The sequence below is a fragment of the Cercospora beticola genome, chromosome 1 (genome assembly GCF_033473495.1).
Source record: "Cercospora beticola chromosome 1, complete sequence".
Classification (NCBI taxonomy): Eukaryota; Fungi; Ascomycota; class Dothideomycetes; order Mycosphaerellales; family Mycosphaerellaceae; genus Cercospora; species Cercospora beticola.
In genome coordinates, this window is record NC_088935.1 from 1006261 (window position 1) to 1026804 (window position 20544).

Genomic DNA, 20544 nt, shown 5'->3' on the forward strand with positions numbered 1-20544 from the left:
TAAGCACGAAGCATCACGACGAACGGAATCGACAGCGATGACCATGAAAAGCTGCCGGACACATGGGTTCACATCATTCATCTGCAGTTGCGAAAACCTTTCGCCTGCACATCAGTCCATCGGTTGTGGGGTCTCGCGAAATGCAATTCTTTATAATAACTACTGTTCGTCCACATGAGTGACGCGATACAAGTGGCCAGCAGAGCCTGCTGCCAAATCCCTGTTTCGTCACCGGACGACCACGGGCGCTGCTCAGAATCAACACCTTTGCTTCAGGACTCAATATCCTCGGGTGGTCATCGCAATATGTCGTCCAGCATGGAGAAATTCAAGAATTCTAGCGTTTCGAAAACACTGGACAGGCTTGCAGTGCCTGCAGCGCCAGGCCTCACGACTGCCCAACTTATGTTGGCCAACGAAGATCTTCAACCCGTAGAGCCAGCGCGTCGTGTATGGACGCACAAGAACTTCATATTCTTCTGGATCAGCGACTCGTTCAACATCAGTATGCTATCCGGAGCCCAGCTCACCCCATTTCCATCTTGGTTCGCTGACAACGTATCAAATAGACACATGGATGATTTCGTCCTCGAGCATTGTCGATGGCTTGTCGTGGTGGCAGTCCTGGCTCTGCGTCTGGATCGGCTATGGAATTGCAGCTTGCTTCGTCGTGCTGACTGGCAGAATCGGAGCCAAATATCACCTGAGCTTTCCCGTCATCGCCCGGTCGTCTTTTGGGATTTGGGGCGGCCTGTGGCCTGTGCTCAATCGAGCAGTCATGGCATGCGTCTGGTATGGCGTCCAAGGTTGGATCGGCGGGACATGCGTCTATCTCATGATAAGAGCTATCTGGCCCAGCTGGGACGACTATGACACGACTGGGCGCAAAGACACGATGCCAGCATCGTCTGGAACCAACACCCGCGACTTTGTGAGCTACTTCTTATTCTGGGCTGGAAGTTTGCCATTCCTCTATCCGGCTGTGCACAAGATCCGTCACCTCTTCACTGTCAAGGCAATCGTCGTTCCTATCGCTGGAATCGCGTTCTTCATCTGGGCCGTGGTTCGAGCAGATGGACTGGGACCTATCGTCAAGCAAGGAAGTACTCTCCAAGGCAGCGCACTGGGTTGGGCTATCGTTAAAGGCATCATGAGCGCGATCGCGAACTTCGCAGCTCTCATCGTCAACGATCCGGACTTTGCTCGTTTCGCTCGAACACCGAAGGATGCACTCTGGTCTCAACTCTTCACCATCCCCGTCGGCTTTGCAGTCACCTCGTTTATCGGAATCATCGTCTCTTCTTCGTCGACCGTCATCTTCAACGTTGACGAGCCGGTGTGGTCGCCGCTCACTCTGCTGCAGATGTTCCTCGAAGAACCTGGTGTCTCAGGTGCGACTCGCTTTGGTGTCTTTGTCATTGCAGCAGCCTTCACCCTTGCACAACTCGGAACAAACATTGCTGCCAACAGCATTTCTGCCGGTACAGATTTGACCGCTCTGCTTCCGAGATGGATCAATATCAGACGTGGTTCTTACATTTGCGCTGTCGTCGGTTTGGCGATGTGTCCTTGGCACCTTCTGTCCTCGTCCAACAACTTCACGACCTACCTTTCGGCATACTCTGTGTTCCTGTCCTCCATTGCAGGAGTCATGTGCGCCGACTACTACATCGTTCGCAAGGGATACTTGCAGACCCGCGATCTCTACAGTGCTCGGAAAGGAAGTCCTTACTACTATCACTATGGAGTCAGTTGGCGAGCGTACACTGCTTACATTGCCGGCATTCTGCCCAACCTGGTTGGCTTCATTGGCGCAGTGGGCGTCACAGTACCTGTTGGTGCCACTTACTTGTACAACTTGAACTTCTTTGGCGGTTTCATTGTCGCTGCTTCGGTCTACTGGGCACTCTGCAAAATCAAGCCCATCCCAGCATGCAGCGACACTTGGCTCGAGGTGGATGATGACACGCAGAGTATTGCAGATGGAGATTCAGCAGCGAGTGATGATGCACCTTATGGAGAGACAGTCTTTGGTAAAGGCTCGTTTGATCTGCCCAAGGGAGCAGTATAGAACGCACTGATAGATAAAACAATAGAGTGATCGCAGAACGCAACAAAATTTCATGCAGAACAAGCTTGTTCCTTGCCCCCTCAAGCTTACAACAGCTCCGCTGCGCCGCCTAAACTATCGGAGATAGGCCAATGCAGATCGGCTGTACGTATATCTGCGATATCTGCTCAGTTAGAAGCATCACTTGCATCACAGCTGGCGTTCCAAAATGACGCCGGCTTTCTCTGCTATGTTCGCTCCATTGGATTCTACTCACAGCGTCATTGCAGTCGTGAGCTGTACCGTTCTGCTATGTCTGCTCTATCGTGCAAGTCGGGCCCCATGATCTTGACAGAACCTCAATGCTAACACTCTCGCAGCTTTCCATCAAAACGGACATACCCAAAATCGAAGGCCTCTTCGAGGTCCCAGGCGCCTTGCCCATCACAGGTCATCTCCTCGAACTCGGCGACGACCACGCCACTGTCTGTGAAGTGCGTATTCACCGCAGCTTCACCTCGAAACAGTGCTCCTAATGCACCTCCCAGAAGTGGTGGCGAAAATACAAGCAATCCGTCTTCCAGATCCGTCTAGGCAACACACGAGCAGTAGTCGTCAACAGCTTCGAAGACTGCAAAAGAATGCTAATCGGCCACCAATCCGCCCTCATCGATCGACCAAAACTCTACACTTTCCACGGCGTCATTTCTTCCACCCAAGGTTTCACGATCGGAAGTTCGCCTTGGGATGAGAGTTGTAAGAATAAACGAAAAGCTGCAGGACAGACTTTGGGAAGACCTGCTATGAAGACGTACTTGCCGATGTTTGTATGGCATAAATCCACTCGAAAGTCGCCGATTGCATTACTGATAGGTAGCAGGACCTCGAAACTTACAGTATTGTGCGAGATATAGTTCGGGATAATGAAGGCGGCGAAGCGTTTCTGAATATTCGTCCTTACTTGCAGCGATATGCATTGAATACGACTCTTACGTTGTGCTATGGCATTCGAATGGATAGCGTCTGGGATGATATGCTGCGAGAGATTCTGGAGGTGGGAAGTGCAATCAGTTTACTCAGGAGTGCTTCCGAGAATTATCAAGACTATATCCCAGCGCTGAGGTACTTGCCAAACAACGAGAAAAATCAGCGCAGCAAGTCTTTGCGTGATCGGCGGGATAAGTACCTCAATGAGCTACTGGTAGGTCCGTCAATGCGAGAACGGAGCATTGCTGACATTGTCCAACTAGGACAAAGTGCGTGAGATGATAGGACAGGGCGTCGACAAGCCATGTGTCTCGGCTGCAATATTGAAAGACGAAGAGACCAAGCTTACCGGCGTCGAAGTCTCATCTATTTGCCTGTCGCTTGTGTCCGGTGGCTTCGAGACTATCCCAGGCACCCTGACCAGCTGTCTTGCATCTCTATCCACGGTCGAGGGGCAGCAATTCCAGGACCGAGCGTACGAGGATATCAAACGTCATTACCCAGACATCCAAGATGCATGGACTCGGTCTCTCGAAGCGGAGGACGCGCCCTACGTCAACGTGAGTGGAGACCGTCGATCGAATGAAGCGTTCGCTGACACGAGTTACAGGCGATAGTCAAAGAAGCAGGCAGATACTACACCGTTTCATCTATGAGTTTGCCGCGAAAGGCAGCCGCAGATATTGAATGGGAAGGCGCGATCATTCCAAAAGGCACCATGGTCCTCATCAACGCTCAGGCTGGCAACCACGACGTTGAACACTTCGGGCCAGATGCAGCAACATTTGATCCGGAGCGATGGCTTGAAGAGACATCGCCTCCACGCGAGCGACACTCGAGTGGCTTACAGCATTTGTCTTTTGGCGCCGGGTCTCGCGCTTGCTCGGGACAGTACATTGCCAGCAGGTAAGTCAAATTCTCCCGAGGACATCGTATCGCTTCGCGCGCTTAACTTGGCTTGGTAGACTGCTCTATACCGCGCTTGTGCGTATCATCACGAGCTTCAAGATTGTAGCCTCCACAGAAGAGCCGCCTAACACCGATTATGTGGATTATAACCTGCTTAAATCTGCGCTGGTCGCGATTCCGCGTGACTTCAAAGTGCAGTTGATTCCAAGAGATCCACAAACATTAGCGGAGTGCATGAAGCAGGCCGAGGAGAGAACCCAAAGCGCCTATGCCTGAGGACATTGGGGGATCATCAGACACGTTGTGCGCCGATTCTGGCCTAGCTAGCACTACAGTGTCCATAGCTGCTCGCATGTACTCCAGGCCTGTTGCATACCTCACCAGATCTGCTTTGCTTCATGGCAAGTCAATTAGAAATGTGACATGAAAAGCCGCGTCCTCTTAGCAGAGCCAGGAAAGTCAGCAGAAGGTGCTAGGTAGATCGTACACGGAATTCTTCTGGGCTCCTGTGGGAGCTTTTGTTGATTTTGTCAGTCGCTTTGGCTCTAGGTTCACTCTGGGCTGTGATCGCCGAGTCTGCTTGAAACGCGGAGGCTTGACCAACCGTGGCGAGGCATGAATGTTGTTGTTGCATTCCTCTCCTTGTTCAGATGGGAGATTGCAATCGATGGTATCATCGTCTGGTCGCACTGTATTTGGATGTGCAATTATTGAGGTTCTGCCACCGAAGTCGGGAGAAGAAGTTGAATCAGAGCAAGCTGTCAAAGCGTGAGCCGCGACTGTTGAGCCTCCTGCAGTGACCCTATCGGAGCGTAAATGGTCAGGGGCAACGTGTGGAAGCTGATCATAGCGGATCGAGGCATCCGCGTTCAGCAAGCGCCCCACATTGGCATTGCTGTTGAAAACCGACGACTCGCTGTCTGAGGCCCGGGTTCCAGTAATAGCTCGACGCCAGAATGCATCGTCAAGCTCATTGCTTTGGCCAGAAGCTCGTGTGGTGATGTCGTTCGTATCAACGATCGAGTGAAGTATCTGTGGCGCGGGAGCTGCGTTCGCATTGGTATTTACGAGGTCGTCACAATCAAACAGCATCTGCTGTGGCCTCTCATTTCTGTGTGATATCTTGCGGACGACGCCCGACGAGGCCACAACCGGTTTCGAGCCTCCGACCCAGTGCTGATGAGGTTCCAAACTCAGTGCCGGTTGGAAGAGACGGAAGGTGGGCGATAGCACCGCTTTCATTGATGTTCGGGTTGGCATATCGGGCTCGGCATATATCGACTTCGGCGACCAATCTTTCTCGTCTGACCGCGAGCGCAATTCTTCCACACCACCGTCTTCAAAGTCATGTGAAGGAGATTCTGCCGGTCGTAATGGTGGCCGTGAAGTCGAGGGCACGCCCTCTGGAGCCATCGTTCCTTGGTCTGCCACAACCGAGTGTTTAGGTTCTTCCCAACGCTCTTTCCAGTTTGTGTCATCAAAAGTCATATACGGAACAACTGGTGCGACTTGGCGTGCTACCCTCAGTGACTGCTCATCGCTTATCTGCATAGATGGTGGATACTGTGCACTAGTAGCTGCTGCAATTCCTTCGCTCTGGCTCCATTCCGCTGGTGCGTAAGCGCGTTGCTCGTCGATAGCTGTGGCAATCTCAGGACTTCCAAGGCCGAAAATTTCCATTTCATTGAGAAAGCTCGCGTCCTCTTCGTCCATGAGCATGGGTTCTTCAGAAAGCGGCCCAAACTCTGTGGACAAATGGCGCAAGCTCGTATTGACAGGAGTGTGGACCGTTCGAGAGCGCTGAGTCTGACTCGCGAATGCATCTGTGCCAATCTTTATGTGGATATCGTGATTCTGTATGGCACCACTCATCATGGGCTCGAAGAGGTGCTGTTGGTGCTGGAAGGGAGGCGTGACTGGCTTGTGGCGGGCCACCTGGACATGATGGCGAGGTCTCTTCACCTTGCGTCGCTTTCCGACCCTCTCACTGTCCCGGTTCTTGGGAAACTTCATCCTTAGTGGTCTCGCAGCGGCGAGTCCGAGCCAATCTCTGCGAGAAAGCAAGTGGTGGCGGCTGGCACGAAGCCGGCGGGCCTCATCTGTCATATCAGCTGCCAGCGCTCCTGCCAGTCCCTCGGGATCTTCAGGTGTAACGCTGTCGCGTAGTCTCTTTCGCGTGATCAAACGCGTCCTGTTTGTTGTCGTATGCTGGTTAGAAGTGTTGCTGTATCGGTCGGCGGCTGACTGCTGAGAACCGGCAGACACTGAGCCACGGCCGCTTTCACCTACCCCTTCGTCTCGCCGCTGGTGTTCGGCATTGTCTTTCGCTGACATAGCCTGGCGAATGAAGTCTGGCACCGCGTGGGGCGAATGCGCTGCTCCACTGGCGCGTACTTTGGCAAAGTGCGCCTTCTGCTTCTGTAGGACCGCACTCTTCTTCGTATTTGACGCGTAACGGCGACGCGTTCCACCAGTCCAATCCATATTGGCGGTGTCAGGCTTGTGGAGTAGTGGAGGGTGGAACGCGTGAGCGGAAAGCTGCAGCGGCGGAAGCCAAGACTCAAGCGAGGGGCAGAGTCATCAACACCGCTCCAACCTCACGTCCTCTTCGTGAACATCACCCACGCCACGCCTTCAAATGCAGATAATGGCATCTTTCGGTGCAAGAAGCAGCCACTCTGCAGTCTCAGACTCAGACCACTCACTCTCCACGTGTGCGGTGTATCAAGCAGCATAGGAGGCTCGAGGCGTCATCACCGATACCTATTCCTTTTCGACATCATGCACCTTCGGTCACCGCAGTGACGTGGGTAATGCGTTCCTGATGGGTGGCTCTGCGAGTGAGTGAGGGATTTGGAGATCTTGACGCTACGCGCAGGGGACATTATGCGATGGCAGCCCGAATACGCTGTCCGGCTGTACTCTCCGCGCATTGCACCTTCGTACATGCATGTGAGAGACGTGGTTCTTGAAGATGAACGACCGAACAGAAGATTCCACACGCCGTGGTTGGACGCTATCGGAACATCGTCCGAGATCCATGCTCGGCGGATGAGCCTACGACTCACGCTTTGCATTCGTAGCTGTGCTGTGGCATCAACACGCTTGGGGCCTCCCGAATGAAGCTTCCCCGACAACATTCATTTGTGCCATTGAGCAATTACATGGCCTCTCGAGACGCACAATGAGGTCACCCAGCTATGTTCGACAATGCCGGATGACAGCTACGCGCGCTATCTTTCGCATAGCAGATATTCGGCTGCGTTGGCGGACAGGCAACGGGATGCCGACATCTGTGGTTGAGCACAGACGGTGAATGCAGCGCCGCCGCATGTGACGCTGTAATCTGCGATACATTTGTGGTCGCTGATTGGTATCAGCAGCCGAACGCAGAAGCAGAGCTTCAAGAACAGAAGAGAGACGCCTGCTACGTCGGCAAGAGCACGCTACAGTTGACGTCTTTGCGTGCATTAAGCTCGACGCGGCTCTGCTCACATGGTCAACGCTATCCACTCTTGCATGTGCCAGAGGGCGAAGATGGGTGGCGCCATAACGCTAGAGAGGCGAGTCGAGTGGCATCGTCAATTGCCGCGGGCACATCGATCTCACACATCAAGCCGCTACATATCGACCCTCAGGTAGGCATCAAGTGGCGAGGCGTGGAAATCAGAATTGAGCGTCTCGGGAGCGGTAATTTCTTTGCAAACTCGAAAGCTCTCAACAGTTGCAAGGTCGCCAAGCATCCTGGTGGAGAGTGATGTCATCCGACCGGCAGCATATGCATGGACCCATGCAGGCACGAATAGGGCCGCGCGCTGACTTTTCGTTGGCACCGTTGAAATCCCTCGGACTGCAACGGCGATAGGGACGAATGATAAAACCAAAACACTCGCACGCAACAGCGTGCTTTATTGGTAGGGCACCTCCTGCTCGGTCTAAAACCTAGTTGACATGGCCCGAGCTGGTTCCGCCCTGCGCGCCGGCATGTCAGCTTCCAGAGAACCTCTTATGCGGCAACCAGCTGAACGACTAGTAAATACGGACGTCTGAGAATTTCGTAGCGGACCCACAGCGCATGGATCGAGGAGTTTGACTGCTTCGGTATCATCCTCGATGAGCAGCACGTCGGTGGCATAGCCCGCATCCGTCCGCGTTTTATATATCTCCCAGACCTCTCCCGACAACCGTTCGACATTCTCCACGCACCATCCCACAGTCTCCATATTTCTACAGTGTTCGTCGAGGGGTTTATATCGGAGCAACACTTGTCTCCTCTCTTCTTCGTCACTTCCTTCCAAACAACATCTTGGACAGCAATCGAGAACACTGAACCACAATCATCATGTCTGGCGCCCCTACAGTCACCCTGCCTAGCAGGCCAAGCAGGACCGTTCGCCGTGTGAGCTCTTCTGATGTTACGCTCAATGCACTTAACCTCCGGTCACCCACCGTGGTGGTGCCGCCCAAGCATTTGATGGCCCCTTCGAACGCTCAGGAGACAGCTTTAGCATTCGAACTGGCGAGGCACGAAATTGAGGATGCCGCTTCGCCACTTTCAGGGCCTTCTACGCCACCAGAGACCACCGTCACTGACAAATTTGCCTTTGCATTCGATATCGATGGAGTGCTTATCCGTGGCGGTCGACCTATCCCGGAGGCCATCGAAGCGATGCAAGTCCTGAACGGGAAAAACGAATATGGTATCAAGATTCCATATATCTTCGTAACCAACGGCGGAGGCAAGACTGAGCAAGAACGCTGTATTCAACTAAGCCAGCAGCTCGAACTTGAGGTTTCACCAGGCCAATTCATCTGCGGCCACACGCCAATGCGGGAGATGGCCGAGAAGTACAACACTGTCCTTGTTGTTGGCGGTGAGGGCGAGAAGTGCAGGCAGGTCGCCGAGGGCTACGGATTCAAGGACGTAGTGACACCCGGGGACATCATCAAAGACAACCCAGATACGACACCATTCCGCAAGTTGACTGAGGAAGAGTACAACAACTCAAGAGCCCGCAACTTTGCCGAAGTCAAGATCGAAGCCATCTTCGTGTTTGCCGACTCTCGCGATTGGGCTGGTGACCAGCAAATTATTCTGGACCTTCTCATGTCCAAGGGTGGCTACCTTGGCACTCGATCCGAGACTTTCGATGAGGGCCCGCCAGTCTTTTTCTCCCACAACGATGTGATTTGGTCAGCAAGCCACGACTTGACTCGTCTTGGAATGGGTGCACTTCGACTTTCTCTCGAGGCTATGTTCAAGGCTGTAACTGGCAAGGAGCTCAAGACCACTGCTTTCGGCAAACCACAAGGAGGCACCTTCGAATTCGCCACACGCCTTCTTCAACAATGGCGGAGAGACACCCATGGTATCGATGCCGCACCGGAAACTGTCTACTTCGTGGGCGACACTCCTGAATCAGATATCCGAGGCACCAATGAGTACAACAAGAACTCCGCGAATGAGTGGTATTCAATCCTGGTCGAAACCGGTGTATACCAACCAGGCACAAAACCTCGCTTCGTCCCCAGAGCTACTGTAAACACTGTACTTGACGCCGTGAATCACGGCATCGACCGCGAGAACAAGCGACAACAGAAGGTGCTGATGAAGGATGCACTGAACATCAGCGAGCTCAAACTCAACGGCTCTGCAGTACAGGATCCAACTCCTGCTGCTGTAAACAAGGAGAACCCTTTTGAGGCTGCTGTTGCCGCATAGGTGCAGAACAACCACCTTCTTTCTATTCTTCTCACTGGCATAGGGTTTGGGGCGCTGGGCATTGCAATGGCGTTTGGGATGAGTTCATGAAGAAACTATGATACCACTAGCATGCTTGATTGCGTGAGGACGAGAAAACTAGATTTAGATTACCATTCTGCTGGCTGGCTGGCGGATATATCTTAGAGAGATATAGAACAGACGACCTAGAAATGAAAATGATAGAAGCCATCTTCGCTGAATGCACTTCGCCACCTATTGTCAAAATCCCGTCTTCAAGTACGAAAGAACATGGTGGTGTCTGAGATGTGCTCGTGCCGAACTTCCTGCGCTCAATGGCCGCTCGGGTATCTGCAACTCCTCACAACGTTGGGGATGTCATCTCGGACGCTTCCCTAACCTCCACTGAGCGACTTCGTGGCTCCTTGGTTCCTTAGCAGGCTGCCGTCCTTCCGATCTCCACATGCGCTCTCTGCCGTCACCCAATACATCTCCACAACCCACAACAACAGAAGAACACATGTCTTCATCGTTGCATGGAAACATCTCCGGCTTAAGCACCCTCCCCTGCAGCGGACCCACAAGACCCTACCCACGGGTTTCAAGGGTCCCACCGCTCTCCCACGCCGCCGTCGCTCCAACCGGAGAACCTGGTCCATTGGTAACGAGGCATTTTCACATGCTCGACACGCCAAAACACGAGCTCTTCGGAAGAGGCGGGGAATCTCGGAGCAGCTTCCTCGCAACAAGGTGTCATCCTACATAGAAGGCCAGTCGACAGCAAAGAGAGCAATATTGATCGAGTAATGGACAATGGCAGCAGTACCCACCAGAGCTCTCCCATCACCCTGTTGCATTGCATGTCTCCAATAATGGAGGCGCAGGCCATGCAGCGGAACTACGCTACAAGAAGTATACGCCCATCGATCGACGTTCTGGTTGCCAATTGACCCGCCCACAACGAAAAATATCCGAGGAAGTAGCTCCTGCTGCTGCACGTGAGAAAAACATACTCTGATACATGCACGCAAGTACATACGCATGTCTTCCAGTCTCAGCCCAGCCACGGTCGGCATCTTCGATGAGGTGAAGATGAACACATCTCACATCGGACCCAGCAACTCGTCATAGACCGGCATTACAACGGTGTAGCAACGGCCAAAAAAGAAAACGCGCAATAGGCTTGCGCAACAAGACCGTCAGCATCCAGGAACATCGCTCAGCAAACAAGAAGACACAACCGAAGGAGGTCAAGAAAAGCTTTTTTACAGGCAAGTCCGGAAACAGCATGTGATGCGACCACGTTAGTAGTAATGGTCAGCCAAGCAAGTGCATACAGTAGCAGCACGGTCAAAGGCGCACGGCAGCATCAGGTACGTACTTCGTCACAGTAGTAGTCAGCATCCCACAAGCGCGCGTGGCGACAGCAAGAAGTAAAACCACCAGCTCGTCAACGCGCAGTGCATTGCCGAGACAAATCGTTTCGAAGTACGTACCTCCATCCTTCTCGTGCCGCACATGCACGAAGCAAGTCAGCCACACCTTATTGCAGCTACCATCGTAGGCGGTAACTGCTTCGAGCGGATCATGACAGCTGAATGAACGCTCTCTGACCGCTTCTTTGTCGAATGCCCCGGCTATATTGACTCAGTATCGACGTAACGTGCAGTAGGCGTGAGTCGGAGGGTGACAAAAGACGAAAAGCAAGCATGAGGAATATGAGATGAGAATCTCGATCATGAGGATTACACACAGGCTCAGTATCCGCTCTGTGACCTGTTCTACAATATGGCTATCACTTTTGACCTAGCACGCTCAATGCTTGACGCCATATGCGGCGCCGGAGCTCCACGCAGTGAGTGCTCTTTTCGCACTTCTCACACTCATTCCAAGCTGGAATATTATCATGGGCTAGGTAGCGAAGCCAGCGCCAATATCTCAAAAATGTACAATCGCTTCCTGCGCGTTGCCTCGCAGCTTTGGTAGTCTCAAAGATGCACGAATGGAGGATGAGCCTGCTAAGTCCTCCATCTCGTCGCAGCATTACTATTGGCCTCCCGAGCGGCCAAAGCTGCTAGGTTCGCACCTGTTCCACTCCCCATGCGTTGTTGCGTTGCAGCTGCCGGGGTTGCGCTATTGATTGGAGCGCCGTTGCTCGATCGCTTCGTGCCTATGCCAGGTCCATTGACGGTGCTTGTCCTTCGAATATGATCCGATGTCTGAACCCGCTTCGACGGGGACCCCAGAGTGGGCTGTGTCAACGAGACACCACTTCGGACAGCGGTCTGAGGCGTCTCCGGCAGTGGTCGCGATCTGTCCCTGGCTGGTGTGGCCGCTACTTGCTGTTGCGCGAATGCGTTAGCCGCGCTTCCATTCACTCCAGCAGTCGTATGCGTTCGTTTGACAGGGCTTGCAACACCGCTTCCGTTCGTCGTCGAGCCGGCAGGAACGGCAGCAGTAGATCGAACCCTCGCCGCGCGGCGTGCCTCCTCTGGGATTCCAGGTCGCTGATTCATCGCTTGGTTTGTGATGAAAGGATGGTTGATCGCCTCCTGTGGTTTCAGTCTTCGGTCCGGATCCCAACGTAGACAACGCGTAATAAAGTCCAAGAAAGCTTCGTCGTCCGACTTCAGCGCCTGAGACAGAGTCTTCGAGCTTGGCCGCCTTCGTCTGCCCTTGCTGCTAACAGTGACACGAGGCTTGCCCACCGAGTCGAAGAACAATTTCTTTCTCGTACATTTGTCGACGAGATGCCGATCAGGTGGTCCGAAGATCTCCATGATGCACGCCAGCTGCTCTTGCTCATTCTCGCCAGGAAACAGCGGATATCCAGTCCATAATTCGGCCAGGATACAGCCAAGGGACCACATGTCGATGCCAAGTCCATAACTGCTGCCCAGAATGACTTCAGGGCTGCGGTAGAAACGTGACTGAATGTAGGTGTATACCTTTTCTTCTTCCTTACAGCTGCTGCCAAAATCGATGACACGACAATCGGCCTTTCTCGCTTCGCAGAGGAGGATGTTCTCTGGCTTGAGATCACAGTGGATGATGCGTTTGTTTTGCAGCAGTACCAGGCATGCGAGCAGCTGTCGCGCGAAACGGCGGATGAGCGGCAGAGAGAACCCCACAAAGTTATGTGCTCGAATGAGCTCATAAAGGTTGATGCTCAGACATGGCGTGACGATGCAAAGATGCGATCGGAAGTAGAATGATGATGTGATCGAGAGGGTAGCATGTGCGCCATCGGGATCCTAACAATGTCAGCAATATGTCTGGAACAGTGTGAATGACTTCGCTTACCCATTCCCTCAGCCGGCCGAGGATGCTAACCTCGACAAGGGCCTGCTGATGGAATCGCTTCTTATTTCGAATGATTTTGATGGCAACAATGCCTCCTTCCTTGTGGTCGACGCAGCGCACAACTTGGCCGAAGCTGCCCTTACCGAGCACATCCACCACTTCGTATCGATATGCCAAATGATCGCCAGTCACAATATTGTAGTCGCCACGCTCATCATCGTAGCCATAATTGCCAAACTTGTCTTTGTCGCTGGAGGAAAGCGACGGTGAAGGTGTGAGGCTCCCGACAATCTTGCGTGCGGACTTTGTGCCTGTGAAATAGACTCCTTCCTTTTCGTAATCCATGATCTCGCCACGCTCAAAAATGTTGAGCGTGCAGTTCCGATCGTGCAATACACGCTCCGGTGACATGGGCGAGCGCGCTACCGCTCTCTTCTGCAGCTCTTCGGTCTCACGAGCCGCAGTGTCAACATCACGTCTCTTCTGTGAGAGTCGACGCATCTCCTCATCAGCCGCAAGATCATCCTTGTCCTTGACGATGGCCGACAATGTGGGCACAGACGCCGTCCTCCGGCCGGTGTTCGATGTTGCTGTCTTTGAGATATTTGAGAACTTGGCAGCGTTGATGCTCCAGCTCGTAGATCGAATGGATCCCGTGACCGGTTGCGGCTGCTCATTGTGCTGGCTCTTGGTCTTCGGCATCGATGGAATGTCACTCAAGTCTGAGCTTCCAGCCATATTCGAACCGACACTGAGAGACGTGGCTGCTGACTTTCGGCGAATGGAGTCCAGGCTTGGTCGAGAATGGTTCACCGGCACAGCAGGTAGATCGCCGGTCCAAGTAGCACTCGCGGGTAATTTTGGTGGCGGCATCTCGCTCTGGCGTTTCTGAAGCTTGCCCAAGACCTTCTCTTTCTCATGAGAGCCTCCATCTTGTGGGCTTGATTTGAGGTCCAATTGATTGCTACCCTTGCTGTTGTTCCTTCGCCAACCAAGAGACAGTTTTCGTCGCAAGCCGCCACCAGAACCCTCTTTCTTCGTTTCTGTCACTGGAGTCTCCACAGTCGGACTCTCATACGAGGATGGGGTCTCTGCAGTCTTATACGATGCATCAGTTCCACTTCGGCTCGGCCTAGGACCCAAAGGTTTCTGCTGCATAGTATCTTGCACTTGGTAATTCTGGAACTTTCCCAAGCTGAAATCGCCCGCGTTGAAGTCGCCGCTGGGCCTCGTACGGTGTGCCCTAATGAACTCGCTTGATCCCTTGGGCAAGGACCCAGAAGAGAAAGGCGTAATGGCAGTCCGCTGCTTGGAAGTAGGGATAGGAACGCCGTGGCCATTGCCGATGACATCGGCGTCAGTGTCGTCGAAAAATGCCGTATTGTCTTCGAACTGAGTCATGTCGCGAAGTGTGAAGTGAGAGGTCGAGCTGCGGATGGCCTTTTGTTTGGCGAACTCCTCGTCCTGGCGACGATAGAATGTCGCTTTGCTGGCTGTCATTGGAGTGGAAGGCGTTTTAGTGACACGCTTGGGTTCAGGCGTTTGGTTGACAGTCAAACTGCTTTGAGCACCCAACTCTTGGCTTTTTCTGGCAGAAGCAGCTGTCTTCTGCTTAGTTGGGTCATTGAGCGGCGTGAGATTCAAAGGTGGTAAGCGCAAGGGCTGCAAATTGCCATTCTTCCGTCCCCCGTTGTCGGCCAGAGGCAGCTGTTGTCGCGAAGATCTTGTGGCAACTGAGGTGTTAGCGGCTTTCTCGATATCATCGAAGGTGTTCATCCGCTGGTGCACCCGGGACAATTCGCTCGACTGCTTCCGACGAGAGTCTGTGTCCTGTGTCTGACTTTTAGTTGTCTGATGGCCTTCTGCCTCAGCCAAAGTGCTCTCGTTCTTGTTGAGCGAGCTTGACTGTGATGTTCTGGCATAATTCGTGAAAAATTGCTGGTCAGTCTCTTTCGGACTTTCGAATGCCTTGGGAATCGCGGGGACAGGTGGCACAGTATCTTCTTCGTCTCCATACTGCGCAGTGCTAGAATGCACAACACGTGGCTTGGGAGTCGGCAGGCGGGATGTAGATCCGGATGAGTTATTGAGAGAAGCGTAGCTGGACTTTGCGCTCAAACTGACCCCTCCTCCGTGTCCATATTTGTTGTCGGGCGAAGCTCTCGCCGAAGTTGGCGTGGCCACATTTGTTTTCCGCGGGATGAGACTGGGACTCTGCTGGACGAGGCGAGGCAGCTCGGGCTTTGATAGTCGATGTTCGTCAAAGGGAGGTGGTGGAGGGAGATCCTTGGAGGTATGGTTTGGCAAAGGCGGTGCTTGCATCATCGACAGTCTTTTGAGGCGCCTTGCATCTGTTGGGCTGATGGTCCTTGCCCCAAGGCCGGAAGCTCTACCAGACGCTGTCGACTGACGCTTGCCCGAGGAAGAGGGCGTGTGTGATCGGTTCGCCTGGCCTTTGGATACTGGGCGGACGGGAGTGTTGTCGGGAAATGGATCATGCTCCCGGTATTGCCGCGGTGGTGGCTGCAGGCTCTTGACCTTGTTGGCACGAGCCTGAGTGGTAGCAGTCAAGACGCGAGGCAGCTCTGCACCACCAGAAGCGGGAGTTTGCATCGATGTGCGCCGTGAATTCTTGCTGAGGCTACTGGTCCTGGTCAAATTTGATCGCAGGTTGGAGTCGGTCACAGAAGTTGGCAGCGGTTGACTGGCTTTCCTCCCTTCCATCATCGAAGCGATGACCCCTGGTCCGAGCGACTTCCGTGGCGGTCTTGTCGAGGATGCTGTGGGTGGTAAGGGTCCAGAGGGAGGAGGTCCCTGAGGTGCGGTGCTCTGACGCCTGGTGCGCAAAGACAGCCCACCCGGGTCTCTAGTTGTAGACTGTCCAGCGGATTGCTTGCCACCAACCACTGCACTTAATCTTCGACGCAAACTCCCTTCTCTTCTTAAGCCAATTTCCTCTCGTGGTTGCATCCTCGGCGTGCCACTCTCCATGGTACTTTCGGTAGCCGACATGGCAGAATCTCTCGCAAGATTGCTTCTGCTTGGTTCTCGAGGTAGCGTTCTGGTAGCTCCTACAGCGGGAAAGTCGCTCAAGAGCGGCTCATTTCCGTCATAGTTAGCAATAGACGTCTGCAAATCATCGAAATTGAGCGTGGGCATGAAGTCGTGACCGATGAGGGTGCTTTGGTTGGAGCGGTTCGAGGAAGGTCGATCGGAACTGAAGCGAGGCGCATCGCCGTTCTTGCTGCTGAAGTAGGGCTCGGAGGTCGCTTGCGGGAGGAAGGTACGTGATCCGTTGCTGGACCCGGTCATGGAAGTGACGCTGGAGTTGCTGCCACTGAACACCCTAATACCATCATCAGCTGAGAACTACGAGCATGCCGCACGTCTGACGGAAGAGACACGCACCTCTTGCCTGGGCTTCCCGGATACTCTCTTGGCCCGCTGGGCACACGAGCATTATCCCGCAACGTGCTCCTCCGGCGATGCGTGAAGTTCGATTTCTGCTCTGCCTGCGCTCTCGACGCAGATGCCGGGATGCTGGGCTTGCGAAAGGTCTCGTTGCTAGACTCGTCGCCCGTGGTCCTTTGGAATTTGCGGCGGACTAGCGACTCGGCTGGTTCATCGTCAGTGGCGGCGTCAGAGGTGTGGTGCTGTTCTCCCTCACACTCAGTGCCCGAGTCGTCGGGCTGGACATTTCGCTGCTGGTCGAGGTACGAGCCCGTCCGCACCCTGGGCTGGTAACGCGTAGCCACATCCATGGCGAAGCTGCAGCGTGCACAGCGGTCGTGAACGGCAATGTGCGTGCGCTACGCGGCGGGAACGTCGGCGGTGGTTCGTAGAAGCCGCGTGCTCGAGGCAGGTGGCTGTTGTAGGGGCGTTTGTCGTGTCGTCGTGTCGTGTATGGATATGGTGTTATGGCACAACTACTTCCTCCCTCTTGCTTGCTCGACTCTGCTACCGCGGGCCGTCATTCGAGGGCAGCTGCATCGTGGTGCCCGCACTCAATGCATCGTCCGCCTGGTGTCGCAGGCTCGGCGTCGGCGGCGAGGGACGTTGGCAGACGGTCGATGGCGGCCGTTGCTGAGCCAGTTCTGCTGGCGGTGGAGGTGGAGGCAAGAAGTAGAGGTCCCCTGGATATGCACGACAGACAGCACCGAGTGCCGATGGCCCACCGCCGATCAATGCTCTGCTCTGCTCTGCGCCCTCGACGACTCCTGTGCGGGCATGCAGAAGCACGTATTCAGAACGTCGTTGCTGTATGCGGCGATAGAGTGGTGCAGCGACGCCCGCTCGCTTAGGGCGCTCAGAGTTGCTGCTCACGCGGCTGGGCTGGTCCCCTTGCTAGCAGCCACCTTCTTCGCGTGAACCAAACAACCCGTCTCATCGCTCTCCTTTACGCGACAGGAGCCTGATGCGCCGCTGCCCAGCGCGACGGCGACGACGTACGACTCGCGCGCGAGGGGCCACACGGCCAGCTGCAGCTGTCTGGCGCGCCCTCCTGCACGCCCGCTGCTGCCATCACCGCGCGCCCTGCGCCGTTCGCCGTCCTCGCCGGTGAGACAGGCGGTTGTCCGCCGCGACAGAAGCTCTGCTGTTCCTGAACGCCCCACTTTAATCGTAGGGAATCTTCGCTATCTGTCTGCTGTCGTAGCACCACCACACATGTCGCGCTGCATCTGGCTCGATCACCTCCCGCAACGCCTGTAGCCACCTCGCTGAGCGGCAGCCGTGCAGCACCATGCCTCGCGACCCGCTCATTGGGCTCGTGGGCAAGCCGTCGAGCGGAAAGTCGACCACGCTCAACTCGTTGACAGACACCACAGCCAAAGTGGGTGCGCCTCGACTTCGATGGTCCATGTCCGAAGCCCGCATGTTGATCGCACCTGACAGGCAACTTTCCTTTCACTACCATAGACCCAAACCGAGCCGTCGGCTACTTACACATCCAATGCGCCTGCTCGCGGACATCAATCCCCGGCAATAGCCCGTCTTCACCAGATCAGCCTCCGCCGCTGTCTCTGCGATGCAAGCCCAATTACGGCGCATGCCAGCAGGGCACGCGGAGTGTGCCCATTGAGCTGCTCGACGTGGCCGGCCTTGTCCCTGGAGCCCACGAAGGCAAAGGGCTGGGCAACAAGTTTCTCGATGATCTGCGCCACGCAGATGCACTGATTCACGTTGTCGATGTGAGTGGGACGACTGATGCCGAAGGCAAAGCAACGAGAGGATACGACCCATCGCAAGACATTGCATGGTTGCGCTCCGAAATTGTGAATTGTAAGTTCGTGTGACAGCGGAGCTTCTATGTTCAGTGCCTAAGCGCTGCACAGACGTTGTCCTAGAGTCATTGCCAGAGACACATGCTGATCTCGAGCACCAGGGGTCTTGGGCAACCTTATGTCCAGGTGGGGCTCAATCAAGCGTCGGCATCTGGCTGTGAAAGCGACTGCTGTCGAGACGTTGCAGAACCAGTTTTCCGGGTATGGCTCCACCGCAGCGGTGGTTGCGCGTACACTGGATAAAATGAACCTCAAAATCCCTCTTCAAGATTGGGACGATGACACTATCAAGCAGGTCGTGGAGGCTTTCATCGACGAGAAATTCCCGACGGTGTTGGCCTTGAATAAGATCGATCACCCAGATGCTGACAAGAACATTTCGAAAATCGCAAAAGCGCAACCAGCAGATCGTATCGTCCTTTGCAGCGCCATTTCTGAAGTATTTCTGCGCCGTCTCGTCAAACAAGGCTTCGTCCGCTACATACCTGGGTCAGAGTTCATCGACACAAGAGAAGATCTGACAGAAGCCGGCGGAGAAGATGGAGGCGGCCTGAAAGAACTTGATGACAAGCTAAAGCAGCGCATCGAGAATATGAAGGATATGGTATTGTATCGGTTTGGCTCGACAGGGGTGAACCAAGTCTTGTCCCGTGCGGCCGACGTTCTCGGTCTCACGCCCGTGTTTCCAGTGAAGAACATAGGAACGTTCGGAACAGGCGAAGCTGGTACGGCAGGAGGTGATCGAGCTGCCGTGTTTCGCGACTGCGTACTGGTCAAGAAGAACACAACAGTCGGCGACGTCTATCGAAAGATCATGGGTGATGCACCGATGGCCTATGTCGAGACTGTGGGAGGCGTGAGAGTCAGCGAGTCTGACATAGTTGCGCCGGGCCAAAACGATGTAAGTGTTGTCATTGCTCATTTCTAGAAATGCAGAAACTGACCCTCCTACAGATCCTTTCTTTCAAGGTCGGCCGGGCTTAGTATAGTCAATGAGCCGCTACAGCTTGAGACATTATCTCGAAGCCGATTACGATCGGCTCCGTATTGGATAAATTTGCTATCAATGGTGAGACCAGAACTACTCCTGTCTTGCGTCCTCTTGACATAATCTCACCGCGATCGCACAAAAGCTCCAGCCTGCCACCTTTGACCTTGATCCTGTCCAGACCACAGCGTTTTCTCACCTGGAAGCAGGCCTTCCCTTCAATTCGATTATACATTTCCTTTACTTTCGAACGCAACCATGACCTTGCCCACAACCACAGCCTCCTGGACCGCGATCGACCAACCTCGTAAACGCTCGATATTGGAGCCACCACTCGCTCCAATTGCAGTCTGCTACGCAACGTCCGCGAATGCCCATATTTCGATGTCGCTTGCGCCACGCAGCAATGCAGCGATTCTGATACGCCCTCTTATCCTGCCGACTCCGCCTACATCTCCAACAACTTTGACTCCGCCCGTGCCAGCTCATGTGCCCACAAGACCACTCTGCTGTATTTTGGACCAGCAACACGAAAACCCATCAGGGGCTCTCTCGCGTCAACGAACACTTCCTCACGAACCATTTGTGGGGTCTGGTACGCCAGAGTATGTTAGCAATGTCCGCAAACTCGACACTCTGCCAATGTTCCGATTCTCTGATCTGTGTAACGTACACGAGAGCGCCATCGCTCAAAGCTACGTGATCGATCGACTGCATACGCCTGGACTTGCACCCTATTCGATCGCGGCCATGCTGAATGAGCCAGAATCTCCAGATCCTCCTACGGCCGATGCTGGTATGAGCAAACAGGAATTCAGTGACGGGTCTCAGCGCGATGATGGGGCTGAAATGGGTGTTCGGTCCCTGAGTGTGCTACCTACGCCAACTCACCAGCTAGTGCCATCGACCAGTCTCGCGCATGTGAAAATGCCAAAGGGAAAACGCACTCACTTAGGAAATGGAAATGATAACTCTGCAGGCGCTGGAGGGCAAGAACGGAACATAATTGTGGAAGAGATGAGTATCTCTGCTCGCGGGCAACTACTCCATGGCACTGAGGATGGATATGAGTCCGATCGCAAAGTGTGAGGAGAAGACATTGTTTGGAGTATTGGTCGTTGGAGGGTCGAGTCTTGTAGCTTGTCACGTTTCCAGCAGCTGGTCTGTTTGAGGTCACTTCGCAATACCGGCCGATTCTATTATTCACAATGGATGAAGTGCATTTTCGTCTGCACTCAAGAACAGTGTCCAAGAACATCACCCTCCCAAGCCTGCTAGCGTGCTTGAATGCAGCTTCCGCGCT

General features: G+C 54.1%; 7 protein-coding genes across 7 annotated transcripts; 5 read left to right on the forward strand and 2 right to left on the reverse strand.

Moving 5' to 3' along the window:
* Positions 1-318: 318 nt before the first annotated feature.
* On the forward strand, positions 319-2071 carry RHO25_000397 (uncharacterized protein; the record flags this gene model as incomplete). The annotated part of the gene is made up of 2 exons (XM_023593011.2): positions 319-505; positions 570-2071. The coding sequence occupies 2 exons, from the start codon at positions 319-321 to the stop codon at positions 2069-2071; spliced, it is 1689 nt and encodes a 562-aa protein (XP_023460265.2).
* Positions 2072-2279: 208 nt separating this feature from the next.
* Positions 2280-4222, forward strand: RHO25_000398 (uncharacterized protein; the record flags this gene model as incomplete). Its single annotated transcript, XM_023593012.1, has 7 exons — positions 2280-2342; positions 2431-2544; positions 2599-2877; positions 2931-3251; positions 3301-3597; positions 3648-3943; positions 4003-4222. 7 exons carry the CDS (start codon positions 2280-2282, stop codon positions 4220-4222), a joined length of 1590 nt encoding a protein of 529 aa, XP_023460264.1.
* A 183-nt stretch (positions 4223-4405) lies between these two features.
* On the reverse strand, positions 4406-6430 carry RHO25_000399 (uncharacterized protein; the record flags this gene model as incomplete). The annotated part of the gene is made up of 1 exon (XM_023593013.1): positions 4406-6430. One exon carries the CDS (start codon positions 6428-6430, stop codon positions 4406-4408), a length of 2025 nt encoding a protein of 674 aa, XP_023458774.1.
* Positions 6431-8288: 1858 nt separating this feature from the next.
* On the forward strand, positions 8289-9668 carry RHO25_000400 (uncharacterized protein; the record flags this gene model as incomplete). Its single annotated transcript, XM_023593014.2, has 1 exon — positions 8289-9668. One exon carries the CDS (start codon positions 8289-8291, stop codon positions 9666-9668), a length of 1380 nt encoding a protein of 459 aa, XP_023458775.1.
* Positions 9669-11686: 2018 nt separating this feature from the next.
* On the reverse strand, positions 11687-16732 carry RHO25_000401 (uncharacterized protein; the record flags this gene model as incomplete). Its single annotated transcript, XM_023593015.2, has 4 exons — positions 11687-12922; positions 12972-16317; positions 16380-16587; positions 16639-16732. The coding sequence occupies 4 exons, from the start codon at positions 16730-16732 to the stop codon at positions 11687-11689; spliced, it is 4884 nt and encodes a 1627-aa protein (XP_023458772.1).
* Positions 16733-17712: 980 nt separating this feature from the next.
* RHO25_000402 (uncharacterized protein) lies at positions 17713-19237 on the forward strand (the record flags this gene model as incomplete). The annotated part of the gene is made up of 4 exons (XM_023593016.2): positions 17713-17806; positions 17865-18251; positions 18355-19154; positions 19208-19237. 4 exons carry the CDS (start codon positions 17713-17715, stop codon positions 19235-19237), a joined length of 1311 nt encoding a protein of 436 aa, XP_023458773.1.
* Positions 19238-19499: 262 nt separating this feature from the next.
* On the forward strand, positions 19500-20330 carry RHO25_000403 (uncharacterized protein; the record flags this gene model as incomplete). Its single annotated transcript, XM_023593017.2, has 1 exon — positions 19500-20330. The coding sequence occupies one exon, from the start codon at positions 19500-19502 to the stop codon at positions 20328-20330; it is 831 nt and encodes a 276-aa protein (XP_023458778.1).
* Positions 20331-20544: the final 214 nt, after the last annotated feature.